The sequence below is a fragment of the Lucilia sericata genome, unplaced genomic scaffold (assembly GCF_015586225.1).
Source record: "Lucilia sericata isolate MDLA Ls3-8-SP2 unplaced genomic scaffold, ASM1558622v1 Contig000265F_arrow, whole genome shotgun sequence".
NCBI classification, from domain to species: Eukaryota; Metazoa; Arthropoda; class Insecta; order Diptera; family Calliphoridae; genus Lucilia; species Lucilia sericata.
Window position 1 is genome coordinate 434,873 of NW_023994290.1, and position 21,027 is coordinate 455,899.

The 21,027-nt window shown below is 31.5% G+C and overlaps 4 protein-coding genes across 6 annotated transcripts; 2 read left to right on the top strand and 2 right to left on the bottom strand.

Moving 5' to 3' along the window:
• Positions 1-570: 570 nt before the first annotated feature.
• LOC119602940 (probable DNA mismatch repair protein Msh6) lies at positions 571-7,549 on the bottom strand. Of its 2 annotated transcripts, none has more exons than XM_037954748.1 (9): positions 6,966-7,549; positions 6,602-6,907; positions 5,246-6,547; positions 4,549-4,701; positions 4,192-4,485; positions 3,556-4,135; positions 3,339-3,490; positions 3,123-3,278; positions 571-878 (listed from the first exon to the last, which is right to left on the bottom strand). In XM_037954748.1, the coding sequence occupies exons 1-9, from the start codon at positions 7,431-7,433 to the stop codon at positions 849-851; spliced, it is 3,441 nt and encodes a 1,146-aa protein (XP_037810676.1). In that variant the 5' UTR covers positions 7,434-7,549; the 3' UTR covers positions 571-848. The 2 variants fall into 2 exon arrangements, with proteins under 2 accessions (XP_037810676.1, XP_037810677.1); XM_037954749.1 differs by having other exon boundaries at positions 3,119-3,278.
• A 1,343-nt stretch (positions 7,550-8,892) lies between these two features.
• LOC119602943 (U4/U6 small nuclear ribonucleoprotein Prp31-like) lies at positions 8,893-10,802 on the top strand. Its single transcript, XM_037954755.1, has 5 exons — positions 8,893-9,332; positions 9,403-9,607; positions 9,672-9,999; positions 10,065-10,355; positions 10,417-10,802. Exons 1-5 carry the CDS (start codon positions 8,984-8,986, stop codon positions 10,750-10,752), a joined length of 1,509 nt encoding a protein of 502 aa, XP_037810683.1. The 5' UTR covers positions 8,893-8,983; the 3' UTR covers positions 10,753-10,802.
• Positions 10,803-10,832: 30 nt separating this feature from the next.
• Positions 10,833-13,829, bottom strand: LOC119602945 (endoplasmic reticulum-Golgi intermediate compartment protein 3-like). Of its 2 annotated transcripts, XM_037954757.1 has the most exons (7): positions 13,602-13,829; positions 13,178-13,532; positions 12,946-13,105; positions 12,490-12,667; positions 11,338-11,542; positions 11,056-11,218; positions 10,845-10,990 (listed from the first exon to the last, which is right to left on the bottom strand). In XM_037954757.1, the coding sequence occupies exons 1-6, from the start codon at positions 13,687-13,689 to the stop codon at positions 11,086-11,088; spliced, it is 1,119 nt and encodes a 372-aa protein (XP_037810685.1). In that variant the 5' UTR covers positions 13,690-13,829; the 3' UTR covers positions 10,845-10,990; positions 11,056-11,085. The 2 variants fall into 2 exon arrangements, with proteins under 2 accessions (XP_037810684.1, XP_037810685.1); XM_037954756.1 differs by having other exon boundaries at positions 10,833-11,218.
• Positions 11,760-12,488, top strand: LOC119602946 (reactive oxygen species modulator 1-like). The gene is made up of 2 exons (XM_037954758.1): positions 11,760-12,082; positions 12,220-12,488. The coding sequence occupies exons 1-2, from the start codon at positions 11,952-11,954 to the stop codon at positions 12,326-12,328; spliced, it is 240 nt and encodes a 79-aa protein (XP_037810686.1). The 5' UTR covers positions 11,760-11,951; the 3' UTR covers positions 12,329-12,488.
• Positions 13,830-21,027: the final 7,198 nt, after the last annotated feature.

Below are 21,027 nucleotides of genomic sequence, written 5' to 3' on the forward strand. Positions count from 1 at the left end.
TTGGCTTCCCTTTTCCGATTGGGGCACCATTTAAGGTACAACATATCTGGTTATAGATTTGCTTATAATTTTTTTTTTTTTTTGTCTAAAAAAAAGGTGATCACATAGCGTGATTTCGGAAACAGATTATATTTCGTATTATTTGTAATATAAAATTTTACAACTTACCTGTAATACCAAATGGTACAAAAAATAAAGTATCTTGATTGAAGTTAAAAGAAATTAAATGATCTTGATTGAAGTTGAGTTAAAGTGTCTTGATTGAAGTTAACATTTTCTTTGTGTGGTTAGTTTTGTGGTTACGATAATTATTAATATTTTTATTTGCAGAGCGTTTTTAAAAAGTGTCTTAATTTAGTTTAGTTCCAGGCCAATATTTTGTTTGAAGTTTTTGAAAAACTACATGTTTAATACAAGAATTAAAATGCAAATTTTGTTAAGAAAATCTACATAGACATACTTACTTTTCTACCTCCTAATCTCCTGCACAAACATTAGCATTGGTAGTCATCATCAACTTTCTGTTTTCTTAACTGAAAACCTTGTCTTCATCTTTGAATTTCAGTTGTTAAATTATTTGATTTTTGATTATTTGTTTGTTTATTAACGTATACATGTGATTTCTTTAAGATTTGGCAAAAAATAATAAAAAAAATACTTAGTTGTTATAATTTATAGGACGATAAAAATACTTGGTAGTTGTGTAATAGAAGACATAACATTTTGTTTTGTTAATTAAATTTGACATTGTTGCAGTTGTAGTAATAAATTTTTCAAATTTGCCGACTGAGTCTTACTGGCACCGCCCATAGTAGCGGCAGCAACAATTTTTGCTGCAATTTTACGTTTTAAAGCAATTGCTTCAACTTTTTGGAGAGCTGGAAGGGGGAAGAAAGAACATTTTAAAAGGAAATATTAAATTAGATATATTTTGAGGTTTATTTGTATAAAAATGGAAAACAAAGTTGGTAGACTATAGACTAGACTATAAAATAGACTGTAGGCTAGACTATAGAATAGACTAGACTATAGACTAAACTATAGACTAGACTATAGACTAGACTGTATACTAGACTATAGACTAGACTATAGACTAGATTATAGACTAGACTATAGACTAGATATAGACTAGATATAGACATAGACTAGACTATAGACTAGATTATAGACTAGACTATAGACTAGACTATAGACTAGACTATAGACTAGACTATAGACTAGACTGTAGACTAGACGACAGACTAGACTATAGACTAGACTAGACTAGACTAGACTAGACTAGACTAGACTAGACTAGACTAGACTAGACTATAGACTAGACTATACTAGACTAGACTATAGACTAGACTAGACTAGACTAGACTAGACTAGACTAGACTAGACTAGACTAGACTAACTAGACTAGACTATAGACTAGACTATAGACTAGACTATAGACTGGACTATAGACTAGACTATAGACTAGACTATAGACTAGACTATAGACTAGACTATAGACTAGACTATAGACTAGACTATAGACTAGACTATAGACTAGACTATAGACTAGACTATAGACTAGACTATAGACTAGACTATAGACTAGACTATAGACTAGACTATAGACTAGACTATAGACTAGACTATAGACTAGACTATAGACTAACTATAGACTAGACTATAGACTAGACTATAGACTAGACTATAGACTAGACTATAGACTAGACTATAGACTAGACTATAGACTAGACTATAGACTAGACTATAGACTAGACTATAGACTAGACTATAGACTAGACTAAGACTAGACTATAGACTAGACTATAGACTAGACTATAGACTAGACTATAGACTAGACTATAGACTAGACTATAGACTAGACTATAGACTAGACTATAGACTAGACTATAGACTAGACTATAGACTAGACTATAGACTAGACTATAGACTAGACTATAGAATAGACTATAGACTAGACTATAGACTAGACTATAGACTTAGACTATAGACTAGACTATAGACTAGACTATAGACTAGACTATAGACTAGACTATAGACTAGACTATAGACTAGACTATAGACTAGACTATAGACTAGACTATAGACTAGACTATAGACTAGACTATAGACTAGACTATAGACTAGACTATAGACTAGACTATAGACTAGACTATAGACTAGACTATAGACTAGACTATAGACTAGACTATAGACTAGACTTTAGACTAGACTATAGACTAGACTATAGACTAGACTATAGACTAACTAGACTAGACTATAGACTAGACTATAGACTAGACTATAGACTAGACTATAGACTAGACTATAGACTAGACTATAGACTAGACTATAGACTAGACTATAGACTAGACTATAGACTAGACTATAGACTAGACTATAGACTAGACTATAGACTAGACTATAGACTAGACTATAGACTAGACTAGACTAGACTATAGACTAGACTATAGACGACTATGACTAGACTATAGACTAGACTATAGACTAGACTATAGACTAGATATAGACTAGACTATAGACTAGACTATAGACTAACTATAGACTACTATAGACTAGACTATAGACTAGACTATAGACTAGACTATAGACTAGACTATAGACTAGACTATAGACTAGACTACTAGACTATAGACTAGACTATAGACTAGACTATAGACTAGACTATAGACTAGACTATAGACTAGACTATAGACTAGAACTATAGACTAGACTATAGACTAGACTATAGACTAGACTATAGACTAGACTGTAGACTAGACTATAGACTAGACTATAGACTAGACTATAGACTAGACTATACTACAGGCTAGACTATAGACTAGACTTTAGACTATAGGAGCTAGATTATAGACTAGACAAACATTCTTTTTTAAGACTATAGACTAGACTATAGACTAGACTATAGACTAGACTATAGACTAGACTATAGACTAGACTATAGACTAGACTATAGACTAGACTATAGACTAGACTATAGACTAGACTGTAGACTAGACTATAGACTAGACTATAGACTAGACTATAGACTAGACTATACTACAGGCTAGACTATAGACTAGACTTTAGACTATAGGAGCTAGATTATAGACTAGACAAACATTCTTTTTAAAAATTCCACTTACCGTATACGCTCTTTTGATTATATTATGGGGCATGCCTGCCAATTTGGCAGCATTGAAACCATAAGATTTGGGACAAGCTCCAGCAGAGTATTTATATAGGAACGTAACCGTTTCTTGAGTAGGATCATCACAATCTTCATTTTCCACCATGCAGGCCTAAAACATATAAAACAAAAGATATAATATAGTTTTCATAAAACCCTTTTCGAAACCCACCATATGACCCAAAGTAATACGTTCATCTTTATGAAAGAAATCTATAAGATTATGATAATGAGTAGAGAATAAAGATCTACATTTAAGATCGGCCAAAAAGTTGACGACAGAGGCGGCTATAGCAGTGCCATCATAGGTGGCAGTACCACGTCCTATTAAAAGCATAAATATAAGTTTTAATACTGTTAAAATCGTTACACATATAAAACAAATTTACCCAGTTCATCTAACAGTACCAAACTATTTGCTGTGGCATGTTTTAATATCAAAGAAGTTTCATTTAATTCAACCAAGAAAGTAGAATGACCCGATAGAATATCATCCTGAGCTCCTAGTCTAGTAAATATACGATCTACTAGCGACAGACGACACGACTGAGCCGGTACATGAGCACCAATTTGTGCCATTACCGCCAGCAAACCCACCTGACGCATAAGTGTACTTTTACCACCCATATTGGGACCAGTTAATATAGAAAGAGGAGCTGTATCATTACAGCCTAAAACCACACCATTGGGTATATAAGTATCGGCTGAAACACAAGGATGATAACCTTCTTCAATTTCTATAAAGGCTTGTTTGCCAGCGTCCACATCTTCCAGTTGAGGTATACAGATAACTTGCTGTGTTCTAGCATATTCTGCCAAAGAGGCTAAAACATCCACATGGGCCACACAATCCACACATTGTTTCCATAAATCATAGTGTTGGGAGAATTTCTCAAATATACGTCTAGATAAATCTTTTAAGACAGTATTACGTTCATCTTCAGCCGCTTGCATTTGTTTAAGAAAACTCTGGAAAATTACAAATTTAAAAATGTCTTTTTTTTGGAAAATTTCATTTGTTTTACCCTGGTTTCATCTGTAGTGTAACGACGTGCTACTCCTTTCTTTTGACCCTCCAGAGAATAGCTACTATCCACTTTACGGCAACGTGCTTCGGGTATTTCCAATTGAAAACGTTTTTTATCCGAGCCGAAGTAGTTGATGCGACAACCGAATATTTTTTCTTGTTCAACTAAATATTCTTGTAGCTTTTTATTGATTTCTTTGATTTTTGCCTCGGCTCTGTCATAATCTTCATCTACACCACTTTCGGGTGCAATAACACCAGTTTCGGCAGCTTTTGTATGATCAAAAGCTTGCTGTGGAAAGTTTGTTTTATTAAGCTTTTCTTTTTTTTATAAAAGTAATAAAGAAAGTTGTACCTTGAAGAAATTAAGTTCTTCGGTGAGGTCTGGAAATATGCCCTCGTTATTTTTGTATTGTGTCAAACGTTTAAGTAATTTTGAGACAGCTTCTTGAAAAATTGTAGGAATTTGTAACAGAGACTCAAATCCCTTGAGTATGGAAATAAAATTCTGAAAACGGTTGAATTTTTTATATAAAAAAGCTTTTTTAATAACATAAAACAAAATTTTTAAAAAGGTTTTTTCATATGAAGCTTTTTGGAAAAATAGTTCTTATATAGTTTTAACTTTTTTTAAAAAAGCTCTAAAAAAAGCTTTTTTGTAAAAAAAGCTCTAAAAAGCTTTTTTGTAAAATGCACCAAAAACTCTAAAATAGATTATTACAAAAATATCTTAAAAAGCCTTTTTGCAAAAAGCTCTTAAAGCTTTTTTATAAAAAGCACTTAACAATTTTTAACAAAAAGCATCTTTCTTTTTAATTTTTTCACTCAAAAGCTCTTAAAGCTTTTTTATAAAAAGCACTTAACAATTTTTAACAAAAAGCATCTTTCTTTTTAATTTTTTCACTCAAAAGCTCTTAATGCTTTTTTAATAAATAGCATTAAAAAGCTTTTAGAAAGCTATTTTACTAAAAAGCTATTAAAAATCCCTTTTAAAGAAAAGCTTTTTCAACAAAAAAGCTTTTTCTCAGAAAGAATTTCTTCCCTCAAATTACCTGCATTTTCTTTTTATTATACTGTTTCTCCTCAAAAAATATAGCCCGACCATCGGGATGACTTTCCTGCACAATTTTACTGCCAAAATGATGAATTTGTGCCAAATGCCTTTCGAAATCTGGCAAAGGAGCCAATAAAGCTCTAGCCTCTTGCAGCAGTGAGGGATTATTGAGAAAATCTGTAATAGCTTCTTGACGCTCGACAATAGCGCTTAAAACACACGAAGGAGCACACAACCAATGATGCAGCAAACGTTTACCAAACTTGGTGCAGCATTGATCCAAAGTAGACTGCAGCGAATGTTCCTCGCCGGTAATACGTAAATTCATTAAGGTGGTAGCATCTAAAACCATATGAGCTCTTTGATTAGTGGAGATTTTTGAGGGAACTTTATCTAAGGCCAAAGTATCGGGCGGCTGGTAGAGATGATAACGAGCCATGGGTAAAACTTTTTCCGCTACATGACATTTTTTCATATAGTTCAGGCATAAACCTAAGGCTTTCAAAGCCAGCTTGGCATCAGCATGAGGAGTTAAGCCCAAGTGATCCGTTTCCGACTGCATTGTTCTTAAAACCATAGGCCAATTGTCGCCACCAGCATAATATTTTTCGGCCAATTCTTTCAAGGTCTTTTCAGCTGTACTCTGCATGGAACCGACATTGGGCATATACTCCTTTAAAACACCACTTAAAACAGTGCGCATTATATCTTGGGTCTTTTCTTGAATATTTGCTTTTTCTAATACCACTAAGACTGGCATATTATGCGAGAGCAGGGTAAGTAAACGAGAACAATTTGTATCATCCTCAAATTCTCCCAAATAACAATCACCTATAGAAGTGTCTATAAAACAAATGCCGTAACTACTGCAGCCACCTGACTGGGCGGATTGCTGCTCTACTATGGCCAACATATAGTTGGGTTGATGATTAGGTGTAATTTGACACTGACTGCCAAAGACTTGTGTTCCCCGGGAAGTAATTTGGCAAATTTCCCTGCGCACCACTTTATCAAACTTAGTGGGCTTAATACGTTTACATCTTTCAGTCATCATGTCAGGAGTTTCTGTCTGCTCAACACGCGCCACTTTATAGCCTCTCTCCACCAACACCGAGGCCATTTTATCAAAAGATATTTCCGGAAAACCAGAATGAGCAAATTCTCCGCGCATATAGGTAAAACCCAGTTCATTTACACCTACATCAGCGTCCATGTGATAAAGTTCATAGAATTTTCCCACTTTAAAGAAAAGTACACAATCAAAACTTTCGGATTTTAAAACCCACCATTGGCGTACTCCCTGACAATAGAAATTATTAAAATTAACACTTTTGTTTTAGATTTTATCACTTACCGGAGATAAAGAATCCAAAAACTTGGGTGGCACATACAGGGTGGAGGGATCATAGTCTGGATGATCCGGCCTACGTCCTTGTTTATCTTTGATTTTATCCGCTTTTAAAAATTCCAATTTCTGATGAGGCCACACCACCGGCTCATCTAAATTGGAGGTAATAACTTCTTCACATTTAGCTTCTTGCTTTTTCGAAGTTTTACCCTCGCTACCCGCTTTTAGCTGTTCTAATTTATCCATAAAACTGCCCGCCGTAAGAGTGGCATCCAATTTCGTTTTCTTCGATTTGGGTTCATTATTATTGTTCTAAAAATTAAAGAAAACTTCAAAAATCACTATCATTTTGAAACAGCTTTCAACTCACATGATTTTTCTTTATTTCTGTGGAAGATTCCACCTCTGAATCCCCTTTTTCTTCTTCATTATCCGAGGGCATTTCTTCATCTTTATTGGGTTCATAGTCACTATCATCTTTTGCTTTTCCTCTAGATTTTTTCGTTTGTTCCTCCTCTTCCTCCTCGGAATCTTGCAATACCAATCTTCTTCTCTTCTTTGAGGTAGTGGCCACTTCCTCCTCATCTGAATCTATGATTTTCGATTTCTTGATCTTCTGCTTGGCTGAGTTTTCCTCTTTATTGGTTTTGTTTTGAAGATTTTCTTTTTCCATTACATTTTTCTCGTTTTTCTGTTGTTTTTCCTCGCCTCCAGCTGATGGGGTCACAGGAATTTTTTTCTTTTCCAGGGTCGCCGGCGACCGAGAGAAATAATTGAATAAGTTATTTTTGGGCGAGGCTACTGAACTGCCTAAGCTGGTGTTAAGTTTTTTGGACATTTTTTAACTTACAGCGAGGACGCCTTTGCAATTAATGTGTGGCCGATTAATATTCTGTGCAAAAATTTTTTAGAATAAAATCAATAATGCGCAATTTTTGGCGCCCAAGGCCAGTGTTGTCAATACTTGGAAAATAATAAAAGCCATTATTATATTAAAAAGCACTTGTATTGAATTTTTGGTACTTCAATTGTTAATTTGCTAAATAAAATTTATTTTATTTGATATATCAACATTTCTTAATCTGTTCGGTATTCTTAATCTCAGGTAAGCGATTTAACACATAAACATAAAATAAAAAAAATCATGATCATAGTTTTATTAATATTTCTATCAAACATGAGCGAAATCGTTACATAAATAACTCGAGTTTAGGGTTCTATAGTTGAAACGAAAAGTCGACTTTTCGACTTTTTGCATTTAGTTAAAAGTCGACTTTTCGACCTTTCGACTTTTTCCATTTCATGAAAAGTCGATTTTTCGACTTTTCGACCTTTTTCATTTATTTAAAAGTCGACTTTTAGACTTTTCGACTTTTAGTATTTTATAAATGGTCGACTTTTCGACTTTTTCCGACTTTTCGACTTTTCGACTTTTTCCGACTTTTTTCGACTTTTCGACTTTTTTCGACTTTTTTCGACTTTTCGACTTTTTTCGACTTTTTCCGACTTTTTTCAACTTTTCGACTTTTTCCGACTTTTCGACTTTTCGATTTTTTACGACTTTTTGACTATTTTCGACTTTTTTCGAATATTTTTTACTTTTTTCGAGTTTTTCCGACTATTTTAGAGTTTTTGACCTCTTTTCCACTTTTTTAAAATTTTCGACTATTTTCGACTTTTCGACTTTTTTCGACTTTTCGACTTTTTCCGACTTTTCGACTTTTTCCGACTTTTCGACTTTTCGACTTTTTTCGACTTTCTTCGACTTTTTTCGACTTTTTTCGACTTTTCGACTTTTTTCGACTTTTCGACTTTTTTCGACTTTTATTTACAAAGTCGACTTTTCGACTTTTTTCATAGACGATAGTCGAGTTATCGACTTTTTTGGAACAAAATAGTCGACTTCGACTTTTCGACTTTTTTCGACAAAAAGTCGATTGTTCGATTATTCGAAAGTCGATTTATAGAACCCTACTCGAGTTATGATTAAACAAACTTCATAACCTCACTTTTTTACTAAAATGTCTTTCATGTTAAAAAAAAATAATTTTTTCTGGCTCTATATAATGTAGTAATAGCTTTTAAGAAAATTTCTACCGAAATTTGACGAAATTAGGATAAAAATGGCTGAGTTATAATCAAAATAAAGGATTAACTCTGTTTTGTTTACAAAAATACCTTTTTTGTTGAGTGAAATGGTCATCACTGTTTACTATTAAATATATATAAAAGCTGGTAGATTCGCATACTTTTTAATGCTATCAACAGTACTGCCAAGTTTATGCAAACAGCTGTTTGTCTTGTTTTGACGTGCAGCATAAACGTTTTGTTTATACATTTCAATATTTAATAATTATTTTTTACGAGAAATTGCATTAAATTTATACCATGTCTTTGGCTGATGAACTTTTAGCCGATTTAGAGGAAGATAATGAACCAGAGGATGATTTGGCCATGGAAGAAACTGCCGAGGAAGCGGCTCAGGCAGAAGAAATTGCCGAGAAGCTATTAAAACCCAGTATAAATCTCATGGAAGTGGATGTTAAGGTGCAGTCAATTAGAGAACTTTGTAAATTAAGAGATTCGGATAGATTGCAGTATATACTCAAGCAAATAGAACACTATGCCCAAAGGCAGCGTACCTCAGCGGAAATGTTGGGTAGTGTAGAATCAGATCCGGAGTATTGTTTAATAGTGGAGGCCAATGCCATAGCGGTGGATATAGACAATGAGATATGTAAGTTTATGGGGGGAAATAGAGGAAATAAACAGTAGCAACCAATTTGTTTTTAATGTGTTTATTGCAGCCATTATCCATAAGTTTACCAAGGAAAAGTATCAAAAACGTTTCCCGGAGTTAGACTCCTTGATAGTAGGTGAAATTGAGTATCTGCTGGCGGTTAAAGAATTGGGCAATGATTTGGATCAGGTGAAAAATAATGAAAAATTACAGGCTATCTTAACACAGGCAACTATTATGATTGTTTCGGTGACAGCCTCTACCACACAAGGGTAAGTTAAGGTAATTTGGTTTTATAACAGGAGTATTAAAGGAATTTATTTATTTTTATAATAGAACCTTGTTAACGCCTGCCGAAAAGGCTCAAATCGATGAGGCCTGTGAAATGGCCATCGACTTAAATAATTTCAAAACCAAAATTTATGAATATGTCGAAAGTCGCATGACTTTTATTGCACCCAATTTGTCCATGATAGTGGGAGCCTCTACAGCTGCTAAACTATTAGGTATTGCTGGTGGTTTAACTAAACTATCCAAAATGCCCGCCTGTAATGTTCAGGTTTTAGGTTCCCAAAAGAAAACTTTATCCGGCTTTTCTAAAACTCAAATGTTGCCTCATACCGGCTATGTTTTCTTTTCACAAATTGTCCAGGATACGGCACCAGTAAGTTTTTTTTTTTTTTTTGGGAAGTTTTAAAAGCAATATTAAAATTTTGTTTAATTTTCTAGGATTTAAGACGTAAAGCAGCCCGCTTGGTGGCAGCCAAAGCTGTTTTGGCGGCCCGTGTAGATGCTTGTCATGAAAGTGTGCATGGAGAAATAGGTTTGAAATTTAAGGAGGATATAGAAAAGAAATTGGATAAACTACAAGAACCTCCACCCGTCAAATTCATTAAACCTTTGCCCAAGCCCATTGAGGGTAGTAAGAAGAAAAGAGGTGGCAAAAGAGTGAGAAAAATGAAAGAACGTTATGCTTTAACTGAATTCCGTAAACAAGCCAATCGCATGAACTTTGGAGATGTAAGTTTTAGTATACAATTTTTTTTTTAATTATTTTTCATTCAAAAAAATTTTTTCCTAGATTGAGGAAGATGCTTATCAAGATGATTTGGGTTATTCTCGTGGCACTATAGGAAAAACTGGCACAGGACGCATACGTCTGCCACAAGTGGATGAAAAGACTAAAGTGCGCATTAGCAAGACCTTACAAAAGAATCTACAAAAACAACAGGTCTATGGTGGCAGTACTACAGTAAAACGTCAGATATCCGGTACAGCCTCTAGTGTAGCCTTTACTCCCTTGCAGGGCTTAGAAATTGTCAATCCCCAGGCCGCGGAAAAGACTCAAACCGAAATGAATGCCAAATATTTCTCAAATACTTCCGGCTTTCTTTCAGTAGGCAAAAGAACTACTTAAACATATTTCCAATAAAAAACTTTATTGCAAAAAAAAACTTACAACATAAATTACAATTTTTCTTAATTCAAAAATGTTACAAATTTGTTGGCAAAAATGTTTTTGTCTGAGATTTTTCTTCGTTTACTTAATTACAAAATAGATACTTTTTTCTTTAAGGAATGCCAAGGCTTTTCAAAAGCAATTGTCGTCAAGTTAATAAGCGAGGAGTTTATAAAAAGAAATATTTTTGTTTTTGCTTTAAAAGGAATAAATTGAGGAAAAGTTATAGAGGAGCTTTATAATGTTGAAAGTAAACAGCACCTTTGGTATATAGTTGTATAAATATAGCTGTTAACTTAGTTTACCGATCTCGAGTTTTCTCAAAGCCTCCCAGGAATTGTTGAGAAATACCGCTATTATACCCGCAACGGTAAAAACGCCACCTATAATGGAACAACAATTGGTAGCAAAGTGACCAAATGATCTGAAAAGAAAAATTTAATATTATAGAAAATTTTTTCAAATTTTAAAGTTTTTTTATGAATTTTTTTTATTTCTTTAAAAAATTTTGTTTTTTTTGTAAATATTTTTCTTAAAACATACCTTTGCTGTTCTTCATATTTCACCATTAACGGTGACAATTCATAGGAGAAAAATATGCCTGGCATGCCACGTTCTTTTGTACTCAAATCCTTGCGATAGCGGGTAACGGAAAATTGATTTGTATAAATGGGAGCCTCCTCATTGGCCTTCATATAAACAGTGGGTATTATTTTCAAATAATAATTAAACATTTCCGATTTAGATTCTGAAAGGTAAAAAATAATATTATAAAAAAAAAAACTACATTTTTTCATTAAAAATTAGAATTATAGTAATTTTGTATATCATGCTACAAATAACGTTTAAAATCCTTAACAAACAGTACAATAACTTCTACTAAACTATTGTGAATGATAATGTAAATAAAATTTGACATATAGAGGGCACTGTGCTACCATACACACATGACGTTTTTGATAATTTGACATAACAACAAACCTAAAGAAGAACAAGAATTATAGAAAGAAAAAGAATTACATTTATACGGAATTTTCACATTTTTGCAACAAATAGAGAAAAAAATTAAAGTGTTTTAAACACATAATAAACAAAACCTTATTTTTTAATTAAATTATTAAAAAGTTATAAAATAAATTAAAAAAAAAAAATTAAACATGCCTATGCCCAGCAGTGCATTTGGTCAACAAGGACCCTCGTGTTTTGAGAAAATGAAAACTGGCTTTACCATTGGTTTTTGTGTGGGCATGGCCAGTGGTGCTCTATTTGGTGGATTTTCAGCTTTGAGGTAAAATTTTTAAAAGAAAACTATATAGAAAACATTAAATTCCTAAAGGCCGGTTGGTTGTCTGCCGGCATTACATAATGTTTACGGTTGGGTAGAAGAAAGTACATTCTAGATTTTTTGTTTTGTTTCTCTTACAGATACGGTTTAAGAGGACGTGAATTGATCAACAATGTGGGCAAAGTCATGTTACAGGGTGGTGGCACTTTTGGCACCTTTATGGCCATTGGTACTGGTATACGCTGTTAATTTAGTGGCCGTTTTAATCTTCAAGGATTTATTATTACATTTGGCCGGATTTCTAACGCTTTTAGTAGCTACTATTTGTTAAGTTTACTTATTAATTACAAATTATACTAATATTATAAATTTAAAACGAAAATAAATGACAAAAATCTAGAAACACTTACCTTCTGTTAGCACTTTTACACCATCTAAGGGATGGGTTTTGGCAAATTCGATTTTGTCACCAAACGAAAGATGATTAATGGTGTGGGAGAGTTTTACATCGGCTATTTGGAAGTCGTGTATATGAAATTGTCGTATGGAAAAACTACTGCCGGGAGCTATGTGAAAACTACCAGCCATCTGTAAATAGAAGGAAATGTTCGCGAGAAATAGGTTAAAATTTACAATTTTTACTGAAAATTCTTTAATTTTATGCTACTTTTAAGTAAATTTATAGGTTTTCTATAATGCTGATAAGGTACTTGAAGCAAGTCTTACATTTTTGAGGTTATATAGAATTTTTTTTTTTTAATTTGTGTTCAGCACTATTTTTGACAGATTACAGAGAATTTTCACTTAAATTATTCTTTATATTTAAAATAAATCGAGTTACAATTAGAAACATTAAAAAAACTCACCCTATTAACTTCCAAATGACCCTGTACCCGACAACCTTCCTTAAAAGCATCTAAATCGGAACGTTTAAATTGATCTTTACATTGTTCAATTTTGTCCAGTTGGACATTCCATTTCTTCATGCGATAGGCCTCTAGAACCGAGTCACAGGTATTGCAACAGCTAAAAGAAACCAAAATATCAATATTCCATGAAAGAACTATTCCTTCGCCATTCCCTCCACTCTAAACTTACTGTGTACTATTGTTCTCGGCACCATAACAACTGCCACAAGTATTATTCTTATTTGAGGGTGAAACGGCTACTATTTCCTTAATAGGATCCACTTCCTTTAAAGGATTTCCCTGTAAATCCAAACGATGCTTAAAAATATCATGATCAACTCTCAAGTGTTGATCACCCGATGAGTCCATAGCATCCAAAGACAAATAATTACATGCTAAATTGTGTAAAGTTATATCTAAGTTAATTCTTAACTTATGGCCACGGGTGGTGTCCACAAATAGTTCTTCCGTAAGATTTGGAGTCATATACGCCATAAATTCCAAACATATTAATATTACTACAATGCTGCTACTAATAATGGTAACTAAAAAATAGTTATTTCGTTTAATATTAATGTGAAATTTAGGAAATATTCGAGAAAATAGGTATTTACCGGCTGCCCCTGAAACCGTTCTGACACTAAAATCTTCCAAGGTACGGGGATAGGCATCTAAACGTCTTAAAGCATCGGCTATTTTCATGTTGTGGTTATAGTTAAGACGTTTTCTTAAAATTTATTATTAAAGTAAAATTAAACAAACATTTTTTAGGTTTTTAAGTTAAATAAAAAAATTCTGTATGTTGTGTTGTTTTTTGCACTAGATTTTTTTTTTTTGTTAAATGACAACGTAAACAAATTATTTGACATGTATATGAAAGTGCTGCCAAGTTCGGATAATAAGAGTAATATCGACATTTGTTTTAAGATAAATCTCTAGAAAATTAAAACATTTTTTGCAAATGTTTAATAAAATTAATTTTTATAAAGCTTTTTGCTTATTAATGATGATATTTACTTAGTATTTAATATAATTTAGTGTTTTAAGTTTATTTTTATATTTTGTCTTTCATATGTTTGGTTTGTTTAGTTAAAAATCACTATATTGTTAACACTGTTTACCGGTTAAGCAAGAGCGAGTTATTTTAACAGCTGTTTATGTTTTTGTTTCATACAAGTGTCAATTTTTCCTATATTTGTTGTTTTTGTTTTAAACACAATTTTTTTTAAGCAGAGAACAACAAAGCGACTTTGACAGTTGTATTTCTTATGAAAAAAGCAGCTGTCATTACCTTTTTATTTGAGGGCTTTTGTTGTTGATTTTGTGTCTTTCATCTACAAAATAAAATTTTATTCGTTAAATAAAAGTCGTCCAGACCTGTTCGTGGGAAGACCAAGATTTTTAAAATAGAGAAAAAGAAAACATTACAATTATAATTAAAGATATTGTGAAATTGAAATTAAAATAAAGTAATATAATTTCAAGAAATATTTATAAAGTAAAATATTATTCAAAAATTAAAGTTTAATAAGGAAAAAAAAAAATTAAAAAAAAACAAATTTTACGAAATTACTACGCAATTTGTTAATTATTTTACAAAGAGTTAAAAAGCAAAACATAAACGAAAGTGTTGAGCATATAAAATATCACGCAAAGAAATAAACGGTTAATAACTTGAAAGATTTTTTATTCTTTGGTTTTATTTAAAAAAAAAAAGCAAAATTTTTTCCTACAAAATGTCGGCTACTCCACCAAAATGAATGAAGATTTGCTGGGCGGTAAGTTTTTTAGTATGTTTTGTCCATAATTTTCTCAATATTTTTAAGTATTTTAAGTTAAAAAGCTAAAAAAAAATTAAAAAAAAAGAAGTATTAGTCGGCCATGTTTGTTTTTTTTTTCGTCATTTCGTGTTGCTTTTCCCCTACAGCAGCTCTTGTTTTGTTTGCAGCTGGCTTTGTTTACAATGCCAGCTTTTGTTTTTTGTTGTGTTTCTCAGTTCATTTTGTTGCTGTTGGAGGTTTTCGCTACAAAATATTCTTTGTTTTGCTATGGCTATTGTTTTTTAGTTGTGTGTGTGTGTATGAGTTTAGGTGTATACATTTTTTTATTATGATTGCCGTGTTGTTGTTTTGTAGTGGGATTTTTTTATTACTGTTTTTTTCTTGTTGCTGTTTTTGCTGGTTTGTTTAAGCTTTTGTTGTTTTAATAATGAAAACAAACCGAAGAAAAAACAAGTCTTTTTTTGAATGAAAGAAATAAGTAAACATGATTACAAACTGTTATCATACGATGTTTTTCTTTAGAAAAGGTGACCATTTTTTAAAGAAAATGTTATATTTTATAAATTATTTAGTCTGTGTTGTATAAATTATGTTTTAAAAGACTTTTTTAATAAAATTTTTACAAAATAATTGGTATGATGCGCATGTTTGGGGCTACAAACAACCCCATTTTGTTTATCATTTTCTTTTTAGGGGAGGAATTGTTGACGTAGCAAACAGCACGTACTCCAAGTTACATTACCCTTTAGTTTTAAATTAATACGCCATGTTATTACTTAAATATCCGTTAAATTAATAGACCTTAACAAATATTAATAACAAAAAACAAAGCCAGTTATTTATTTATATTCCTATATTTTCCAATTCTGCTTTAGGTGTTATTTGTTTTTTTTTTTCCAAACTTCTGCGCATTATTTTTGATATTGTGCTTTTGTTTATTTGTAATCAAATCATGTATCTATAAATAGCAACAAGCGTGTTTTTTACGATTTATTTGTTTATATTTGGCTTTATTTTTGTTTTCGTATAAAATAGGTATAAAATTTTTTTTAAGATTTTCATATACAAAATTTACTTTGACGTCACTGGAAAAATAAAGAAGTTTTTAGTCACCTATTTCTTTGCTTTTAACCCCTTGTTAGAGCCACCAGTAGAGTAAACAAATCACAAGTGTTAAAAAAATTGCGTCTTCTAAATCTAATGTTAATTAACAAATAAACTTATCGTTTATATTTATATTTAAACTATTTTAACCAAAAACCAACTGCGGTTAATGACTTTTATAGAAACCCCTATAAAATTTTAAAAATAAATTTTATTACTCTACTACCTATTCTATATGATATTTAATTACTTACATGACTCTTTTCTTTGTTATTTTTAATTTTTAACTGTAACCATTTATTTCAGCACGTTTTCCTACATTCTTTTTCTATTCAAAACTCTTAAATCCCTTTAGTATACGTTTTGCCTACGTGCATATTCCCTTGCTTACTTTTTAGACATCTTCTTCGCCTTTGTCTGTCTATCTTTTGTTTGGGTTTTACTATTGCATTTTATTTTCCAATCTAAAGTGTTAATAAACTTTGCAATTTTCCCCCTAACCTCTTAAACATTTTGTGTTTTTGTCTATTTTTTTTTTATTATTTAAAAATTTCCAACTAAAATGACGTCTTTGTTTCGACACGTTGTTTAAATATTGACTAATATATTAGGGAAGATAAAGAAATTAAAAAAAAATCTTAAAATTTCTTTTAAAAATCTTTCTTTCTTTAAAATGAAAGTAAAATTTTATAAGATTTTTAAGAGAAATCTATAAAAATGTGTCTTTACAAATTTATGAAAACTAATTCCGCTTTAAAGTTTTATAATAAATTTAGTTTTTTTTTTCTTTAAATTTTAAAAAAGTATAGTTAACCCCCCTAATGTTTTTGCTGCCTATGAATTTTGTAATATTTATCTATAATTATATTTTAATTACAAATATTTGCTTTTAAGTAGAAAATTTAACGGAAAAGTGCAAATTTAATTAAAAAAAAATATTTAGGCTTTTTTAAACAATAACAAATTGAACAAAAGATTTTTAATAAAACAAATATTTTGTTTAAGAAATTACGTTTTTGAAAAAGTTTATTTTCGCAAGTCATTCTTAAAAACAATTCTCTAAAGAAATATTTTCTACACTATTTTCTATAACAAAGTGTTTTCCAGAGTTACTATAGAAGGGGTTTCTACTAGATTATAGACTAGACATACTGATGATTAAACTATAGGCCAGATATCAGCCTATATATCAGACAATGGATCAGACTATAGACTCGACTATTGACTATTCTATATACTAGGCTATAGTCTTGTCTATAGTCTATTCTGTAGGCTAGTCTGTAGGCTAGTCTGTAGGCTAGTCTGTAGGCTAGTCTATAGTCTAGTCTGTAGGCTAGTCTATAGTCTAGACTATAGATTTTTCAAAAACGTAATATCTGATGAAACAATAGATCAGAATATAAACTTGACTATAGAATAGACTATAGGCTAGACTATAGGCTAGACTATAGGCTAGACTATAGACTAGCCTACAGACTAGCCTACAGACTAGCCTACAGAATATACTATAGACAAGACTATAGACTAGACTATAGACTAGACTATAGACTAGACTATAGACTAGACTATAGACTAGACTATAGACTAGACTATAGACTAGACTATAGACTAGACTATAGACTAGACTATAGACTAGACTATAGACTAGACTATAGACTAGACTATAGACTAGACTATAGACTAGACTATAGACTAGACTATAGACTAGACTATAGACTAGACTATAGACTAGACTATAGACTAGACTATAGACTAGACTAGACTACTATAGACTAGCCTACGACTAGCCTATAGACTAGACTATAGACTAGACTATAGACTAGCCTACAGACTAGCCTATAGTCTAGATTATAGACTAGACTAGACTATAGACTAGACTATAGACTAGACTATAGACAAGGCTATAGTCTATTATATGGTATAATCAATAGTACAGTCTGATCTACAGGCTAATGTCTACCCTATACTTCGAACACTTTTTATTTGATCAGTTATATTACATTAGTCTGATTGGAGCTCGTTTTTTCAAATTATATTAAAAAAAACAACCCCCCTATTAGACATATTTAGTTTCCACATTTCTAATAACTATCAGCGGAAAGAAAACTTGTACGTTTTATTTATTATATGTCTGATTGACTGTAAAATATATTATTTGTATAATATAACCTTAAAAACGTGATCGTAACAATTACAGTATTGTAAAAATGTTAATTTTCAATAGCAACGTCTTTGAAAAATAAAATGTGCAGGAATAATATTTAAAAAAATAAGAGTTTGTTTAAAAGCAAAAGCGTATTTATCTATAGTTTAGTCCATAGTCTAGTCTATAGTCTAGTCTATAGTCTAATTTATAGTCTAGTTTATAGTCTAGTATATAGTTTAGTCTATAACCTAGTTTATAGTCTACTCTATAGTCTAGTCTACAATCTAATATATAGACCAGCCTATAGTCTAGTCTTTAGTTTACATAATTCCTTAATATATTCCTAACAATAAACATTTTTTAATATTTCCTTTTAATGCCTTTCTTTTCCTCCTAATTTACTTCCTTTTTCTCAACTTTCATTTCCTTGTTTCTAAATTATGCACCTTTTTGGGTTTTTCCCTCTACACGCCACCGACTATTTTGAAATAAAAAACAGGTACTAAAACCCACAGACTAATTCATGTGAACAAACCTTATTTCAAACATAATTTATTTGACATATTGCCGCCTTTTTAAACTATTTGAACTATGACACCTACACACATGTTATGACGGCCGAACGTCACAAATATTTGATTTGTCACGCTTTCTTTAAACACAAAAACCACCACGGGATGTTTTTCTAAAAATAACTCAATATTTATTTTAGGGGAAAGGGATAACGGGGCGCTGTTGAAATTTCAAAACTCAATTAACACAAAACTCCTTTTTAAAAAATACATACACATTTACGAAACTGGCAGGTAGTTAGTTTATGAAGTTAGCTAATGTAAGCAAATATTTCAAGGAATTTCTAAAAAAAAATCAGATAGATTAGACAACAGATACATAGTTGTTTTTAAATTGCAATTATCAAGGTTATTTGGTAACTTAAAACCATTTGAGAAGAGTTTAACAGAATATAGAAATAGAAGCGAGACTTTGTTAACAAACACAAAATATTTCTTTTCTAAACTTGTTTTAATGACAGCTGATTGAATTTCCAAAAGTATTCAATATGATAGCTGTCATTTAATTGTTTTCTGCTGTTGTATATTTTTAATTTTCTAAATTATTGCATCTTTTTTTTTTTACTATTATTTAAGTTTATTTCTTATCATATAATATTATTTTTCTATTTGTTTTCTATTAGCAATTTTACTGTAATTATTTGTTTTACGTTTTCACTCTACAAGTAGACAAATTTACAAAATTATCAATTCAATTTGTTTTCAATATTGAGGTTAGACACGTTTTTCTTCTATGTTTCTGAGCAAATATGCATCTTTTTGTAAGTACAGTGATAGACAAATATTTTTGAAAAAATGTTGATAAGAAAAACATTCATCTTAAAATATTAATTATTTATAATTAAATAAGTTTTCCAGAGGAGTTATTTTTGAAAAGTTTTCTTTATTATTAAAAAGTTTTCTATAGACTAAAGATTAGACTATAGACTAAACTATAGACTAGTCTATTATGGACTATACTATAGATTTTGCTATAGACAAGACTTCAGATTAGACTATAGACTTGACTATATACTAGACTAGACTAGACTATAGACTAGACTAGACTAGACTATAGATAGACTATAGACTAGACTAATAGACATAGACTAGAGACTAGACTATAGACTAGACTATAGACTAGACTCTAGACTAGACTATAGGACTAGACTATAGACTAGACTATAGACTAGACTATAGACTAGACTATAGACAGACTATAGACTAGACTATAGACTAGACTATAGACTAGACTATAGACTAGATATAGACTAGACTATAGACTAGACTATAGACTAGACTATAGACTAGACATAGATAGACTAAGACTAGCCTATAGACTAGACTATAGACTAGACTATAGACTATACTATAGACTAGGACTATAGACTAGACTATAGACTAGACTATAGACTAGACTATAGACTAGACTATAGACTAGACTATAGACTAGACTATAGACTAGACTATAGACTAGACTATAGACTAGACTATAGACTAGACTATAGACTAGACTATAGACTAGACTATAGGCTAGACTATAGACTAGAGACTATAGACTAGACTTAGACTAGACTATAGACTAGACTATAACAGGACTAGACTAGATATAGACTAGACTATAGAACTAGACTATAGACTAGACTATAGACTAGACTATAGACTAGACTATAGACAGACTATAGACTAGACTATAGACTAGACTATAGACTAGACTATAGACTAGACTATAGACTAGACTATAGACTAGACTATAGACTAGACTATAGACTAGACTATAGACTAGACTATAGACTAGACTATAGACTAGACTATAGACTAGACTATAGACTAGACTATAGACTAGACTATAGACTAGACTATAGACTAGACTATAGACTAGACTATAGACTAGACTATAGACTAGACTATAGACTAGACTATAGACTAGACTATAGACTAGACTATAGACTAGACTATAGACTAGACTATAGACTAGACTATAGACTAGACTATAGACTAGACTATAGACTAGACTATAGACTAGACTATAGACTAGACTATAGACTAGACTATAGACTAGACTATAGACTAGACTATAGACTAGACTATAGACTAGACTATAGACTAGACTATAGACTAGACTATAGACTAGACTATAGACTAGACTATAGACTAGACTATAGACTAGACTATAGACTAGACTATAGACTAGACTATAGACTAGACTATAGACTAGACTATAGACTAGACTATAGACTAGACTATAGACTAGACTATAGACTAGACTATAGACTAGACTATAGACTAGACTATAGACTAGACTATAGACTAGACTATAGACTAGACTATAGACTAGACTATAGACTATTGACTATACTATTGACTAGACTATTGACTAGACTATAGACTAGACTATAGACTAGACTATTGACTAGACTATTGACTAGACTATGACTAGACTATAGACTAGACTAGA